Source organism: Rhinopithecus bieti, unplaced genomic scaffold (genome assembly GCF_001698545.2).
Source record: "Rhinopithecus bieti isolate Rb0 unplaced genomic scaffold, ASM169854v2 scaffold_4916, whole genome shotgun sequence".
NCBI classification, from domain to species: domain Eukaryota; kingdom Metazoa; phylum Chordata; class Mammalia; order Primates; family Cercopithecidae; genus Rhinopithecus; species Rhinopithecus bieti.
Genome location: NW_016804605.1, coordinates 353,815 through 359,664, shown reverse-complemented (window position 1 = coordinate 359,664; position 5,850 = coordinate 353,815). Strand labels below are relative to the sequence as shown.

The following is a 5,850-nucleotide window of genomic DNA, read 5'->3' as shown; positions in this document are numbered from 1 at the left end:
GAAAGAGGGAGGGAGGGAGGGAGGGAGGGATGGATGGATGGATGGATGGATGGATGGATGGGATGGATGCTCAGGAGAGCAGAGAGAAGAACGAGTCAAAATGAGAAGAATGAAAAGACAAAGGTTAGGGGGTGAAGCATGGCATAGAGGCACAGTGTTCAGCCCTCCTGGCCCCAGCTGACCTGGCCCCACCCAGCCCCACTACCACCTACCTTGGGGTAGCACTGGCACATGCTCCAGATGATGCCCCCAATCACCATGATGCTGCCCATGGCATAAAAGGTGCCGTAGACCTGGGGCCGATCATGGCTCATGAGGAATGTACCGAGGGCCAGCAGGAAAAGCCCCAGCACAATGAAGCCGATCCGGAAGGTCTTCTCATCAGCCATGCTGCCTGGCCAGGCCCTGGCCTGCACACCCCTGGAGGAGGAGGAGGCTGAAGTTCAGCCTAAACACCCAGACAGGCTCACACAGGGAGAGAAGACACTGAAACCGCTGCAACTCGAGGCTTCAAGGGAGAGCAAGATCCCTTTCGATCCAGCTCCAGTCCTTGGGCCCACCAGTTCAACAGGGCTGGAGGCGGCTCGCTTCAACAGACCCACATACCAACCCAGCCACCTTTACTCCTCGCCCTCTCACCTTCCCTCTGGGCCCGGCTAGCCTGGAGTGTGTGTGTTTGAATCTGAGTGAGGGAGCACGCAGGGGAGGGAGAGTGGGAAGTTATGGGGGCTGGGCCCCAGCCAAGGCTTTTACATCACCTCATTTGCCTACTGTGGGGCTGAGCTGGGTGGACAGGCAGCCTCATACCTTCCAGCTCTGGGAAACAGGATATAGTTCTGCAGCCGAGAGCCGTTAGAATGCTGTTGGAAGATTCCCGGATCCCACAGGCTGGCATTTCAGAATCCTGAAGAATTCTACACTCTTCAAGGACATGTGCCTATCCAGGGTTCAGGAATAATGGCCCATATTTACTGGCTGGTGACTCTGTGCATAGCACCATTCTAAACATGTTACAGCTATTAACTCATTGAAGGGAACCCCATGAGGCAGCTACTACTATCCCCACTTTACAGAGGACCCTGGGACACAGAGAAGTAACTTGCCCAAGGTCACACAGCTAGAGATGGCAGAGCTAATGGGATGTGAACCCAGAGGCCGTGGGCCTAGCCACAGCGTGATACTGCTTAACTGCAGCTTGAGGGTGAAGAGTGCAGCTCTGGTGGCAAGGCAGGCTGCCTGGGTTTGGATTCTGGCTCCTCTGCTGTGGGGCAGTGTGGTCATGATCAGGTTACCTGCCTTACCTCGGTTTCCTCCTCTGTAAAATGGGAATACTAATGGTACCTCCCAGGATTGGTGCTGTCTCCAGGCCTGGCCTCCTTGGGTTCCTCCATCCCCTTCACATTCACATGCTATGCACCACCCAGCTCTGCTTTCAATGAGCTGCTCCCCACCCACCCCCAAACTCACAACAGGCTCTGGGAATTAGTGCCCCTCCAGGGTGTGAGTGACAGATAGCCACTTCCTCCATTTCCTTGCAGCCTGATCTAGGAAGATGCCTTCCTAAGAACAATACTAATGAGGCGTTTTAGTCCTGGGGACAGGCTGATGGAAGAAATCAGATTCCTTTACAGGATTACAGGAAAATGAGGAGAGGACCATCGGTCTCTTCAAGAGGACGTTCACTTGGCGTTTACATGGGGTTAAGTCGCCGATGCAGGATAAAAGGCTTTGGCTGGGCTTCCTGACTTGCTGGGCTTGGGGATTTCCTGTTGGCGGTCATCACCTTCTCCCCTCCCAGCAGCAGGGCTGCCCTTGTTCCCTAACCCCACACCTGTGCTCACAGCTGCCCCTCTAACAGGTCGTCCCTCCCACAGTCCCTTTTTCCAACAGGGGTTTCTCCTTCCCCACACCCACCATCGCCAGCACTCAGAGTCCAGGTGCACTTGACAGTTGGCAGAGGAGGTCCTGGAGGGAGCTCGGGGGCCCTGGCTGAGCGATGGCTGAGGGGCAGGAAAGGGCTGAGTTATCAGGTCATGTCCAGGTCTGGTTCTCAGGGTGAGCTCAGGCAGGTGACTCTGCTCCGGGCTTGAGTTTTGTCAACTGCAGATCGGGGATAGATATTAGGCCACCTCCCAGATTTTGTACAGGGAAGGGACATAAGGCGGCTGGGAAAAGGCAAGTGCTTTGTAATCTGTGACTATTGACAAAGCAGGATCCTCCAGGGAAACATTATTATCATCATCTACTACAGGCTCAGAGAAGGGATGCCCCTCCTTGGAAAGGAGACGGAGGCCCAGAGGGACCTCGGGCCCCTGGCCCTGGAGCCCAGGCGCGCGGCGGGAACGGTCTCCGCAGCCGCGGTCCCGCAGGGCCTCGTGCGCCGCCCGGCGCTGGGCAAGGCCCTTACCCCGGCGGCGGCAGCTGGGCTCGGACCTGGAGATGAGCAGTCGCGGCGGGGAGGGGAGTCATCGCCCCCGTTTCACAGGCGAAGAAACCGAGCCCGCGGAGTGGCAGGGGCTGGCTAAGGTCTCCCTCAGCTGAGTCGGCGGCTGGGCGATGACGCGACCTTCCCTCCCAGCCCCATGTAGATGGATCTGGTCTTCAGCCATTCTTCAGAGGCCTCGCGGTCACCCGGGCACTCTCCTCCTCTCGCGCCTTTTCTTTCTCTCCCCCCCCCAGCCCTTTTGTCCCCGTTGTTTTGGGTCCTTTCCTTTTTTTAAAAAAAAAAAAAAAAAAAAAAAGATAACGAGTAAGAAATTCAGTAACAAGTAGGAAGCAAGTAGTCACTCAGGAAAATGGGTCTCACCTAAGCTCTTCCAGAGTCAGGCTAGGGATTAAGTAAGGACATGTGTGTAGGGTACGCTGGAAATGTTCGGGTGCAGCAGCTCACCCTCCTTTCCTGCAGTGCCGTCCCCCGCTCCGCGCCCCGCCTTACTTCACCTCCCCCGGGCGACTTGGAGGACGGGGGAGCAGAGCAGGCGGAGTCTTTCGTTGTCCAGCAGAGGGCGCGCTAACCCTTGCTTTCGGGATCCTTCTTGCGAGCAGGCTCTCAAGGGAGACACTCCGAGGCAGGGAGGGGAAGAGAACGCCCATTTGACAGAGATGGACACCGAGGCTCATACAGGCAAGGCAAGCAACCCAACGTGGCAGAACGTGGGAACAGACAGTAGAGCTAAGGAGTCCACCCAGGTCCCCAGGCAGTCCCCAGCAGTCTCTGGTTGAGTCCCTACTGTGTGGGGGACACTGAAGGGTTAGGAACTCGCAAACACAGGGCTTAAGGGATGGATGGCGCTCAGTCCTAACTTCTGGGGCACCTTCTGGGGCACAATATGGTAATGGCTCTGTGATGCGTGCGAGGTTCCGAATGTGCACAAAGCAGAAAGAGGAACAGATGGGAACGGGGGTGAAGGGACAGATTCACAGAAGGGACCCTTGAGAAGGCAGATGGAGTTCTGATGCGGCAGGAGAAGCCGTCCAGGCACAGAGGCCAGCATGTGCAAAGGCACTGAGGCACTTACCCACCAACACATGGCTGGCGAGAAAGCGCTAAGTGCTGTGCACAGGCTGCCTGCATTGTGTCTTCCTCCCCAGATCTACCCCTCCCACAACCTCATCTTTCCAGTTAGTGATCCATGCCACCTGCCCCACCTCCTCCCTCACACCCACATCCTGTGGGCTCTACCTCCAACATGTAAAAATCCAATCACTTCTCACCCCCAACGACTGCTCGTCACCAGGTCTGAGCCTCCATCATCTCTTTCTCTCCCTAACTGGTCTCTACTTCCATCCTTGACCACTGAAGTCTCTTTGCAACCCCAATACTGGGTCAGAACATGTACCTCTTCTGCACAGAGCCCTGTAATGGCTTCCCATCTCATCAGAGTAAAAACCAAATGCTTTAAGATGACCCAAAAGGCTCTGGATAATTGGCCCACGCTGCCTGCATATCAATCCTCTGAGCTTGCCTCCCGCCACGCCCCCTCTCACTCACCCACTCCACCACCCTGGCCCCATGCTGTTCCCGGAACACGCATGCACCCCAGGACCTCCGCACCTGCTGTTCCTTCTGCCTGGAGTGCTGTCCTTCCTGTAGCTGCATGGCTCCCTCCATTACCTCCTTCAGGCCTTTGCCCAAATGTTGCCTTCACAGTAAGGTCTTCCCTGATTCTGCTATAAAACTGCAGAATCGCCTCCCCAGGGGTTCCCTGTATTCCTTTCCCAATGTTTCTCCATAGTACTCACAGCCAACTATCATACTATATGCGTGATTTATCTTGTCTCTTGTCTGTCTGTCTCCCCCAACTAGAACTCAAGCCTCCACAGGGTGGGGACTTTGTTTTGAGCACTGTTCTATCCCCAGGGGCTAGGACAGGGTAGGCTCTGGATGCTCATGTGAATAGAGGGATGGAATCTGCGTCCCTGAGAGAGAGAGGCCAGAGAGGAAATGCAGGAAGGAAATCTGCTGGGGCTAAGGTGTCTGACATTTTTCACAGAGGTTATGCAGGGGAAAGACGAGAACCAGATTTTAATGTTTCAGTTAGAGAAAGAAAGATCCCAGTGAGCAACGATGAGCCACTGAGGGGGTAGCATAGGGATTTCTGACTGAGATGGGCTGATTTAAGGGGAGAGCTCCAGGGGCAGGGGTCACCAAGCCCACCCAGCAGGTAACAGAAGCCCGGGAGAGGCCCAAGGAAAGCACGGGAGAGGTCTGAGCTCTGAGGATCCGTCATCTGAGACTCTGGTGGCCAGCACAAGATGAGGTCTGAATAGGAGGTGAAGAAACTGGACGGTTGGGCCCAGGAGGAAAGAAATCAGCAAGCAAACTGGTGCCCCCTGGGGGCTGCAGAGTAGGGGAGCTGGCCCTCACGTGGCTCCATGGTCAGGCACCCTGCCGGTGGGCACGAAATGGGGAGCCCCCATTCACAGCGAGGCCACTTTGGCTTGGAAGAGGACAGTAACATGGCTTGGTCAGGAGTCTGTCTCCCTCTGCACCCCTGACTCAGCCTCTTCCATGATGCTGGTGACCTTGAGCAAGTCATGGCCCCTCCTGCGGGCTTCCAGTTAGGACACAGATGAGTGGATGGGACAGAAAGGCAGCAAAGGTCTCAGTGCCTGCCCAGTAAAATGGTGCCTCCTGGTCACACTGGCAACTCATTAACTCACCTAACCCGCCCAAGGTCACTTCACACCTACACCTCCAGGTTCCTAGACTGTCCTGTGTTAATACCAAGAAGGGAGGGTGAAGCAGTGACTGTAAAGGAGAGGAAGGGAGGGAGGCACAGCAGGCATCCAGAGTTTGGTGATGGGGGAGGGAGAGGGTCAGAAGAGATCCCCAGGTTGCTGAAGAGCCAGCCCCCAGGAAGCGCTTCAGGAGAGAGGGAACAGTCAGTGCAAGGGCCTCAGTGAGACTGGCTGGAGCAGAGAGCAGGGGGAGGGAGTGTCAGGAGATGAGAGGGTCAGGAGAGAAGACAGGCTCAGATCAGGCCTCAGAGCCCCCCTCTCCCCAGACCAGTGTCTTTTTTTTTTTTTTTCCGAGAAGGAGTCTCACTCTGTTGCCTAGGCTGGAGTACAGGGTGCGATCTTGGCTCACTGCAACCTCCACCTCCTGGGTTCAAGCAATTCCCTGCCTCAGCCTCCTGAGGAGCTAGGATTATAGGCACCTGCCACCGGCTAACTTTTGTATTCTTAGTAGAGATGGGGTTTCACCATCTTGGCCAGTCTGATCTTGAACTCCTGACCTCATGATCCATCCGCCTCAGCCTCCCAAAGTGCTGGGATTGCAGGCGTGAGCCATGGTGCCTGGCCTGGGCTTTCATTATTCAAGGTGAGCTGGGAGCCACGGGGCGGGGC

The 5,850-nt window shown here is 55.9% G+C and overlaps 1 protein-coding gene across 2 annotated transcripts in view; it reads right to left on the bottom strand.

Moving 5' to 3' along the window:
- BSND (barttin CLCNK type accessory subunit beta) overlaps window positions 1-2,649 on the bottom strand; it is an 11,936-nt gene extending 9,287 nt beyond the window's left edge. The window contains exons 1-2 of one of the 2 annotated variants that reach the window (XM_017869373.1): window positions 2,408-2,649; window positions 1,915-2,100 (exon numbers count right to left, since the gene is read on the bottom strand). In XM_017869373.1, coding sequence (XP_017724862.1) covers window positions 1,915-1,917 — 3 coding nt within the window. In that variant the 5' untranslated portion in view covers window positions 1,918-2,100; window positions 2,408-2,649. Of the gene's footprint in view, window positions 1-212; window positions 668-1,914; window positions 2,101-2,407 lie in introns of those variants that run through there. The other variant, XM_017869371.1, reaches the window with a different exon arrangement.
- Window positions 2,650-5,850: the final 3,201 nt, after the last annotated feature.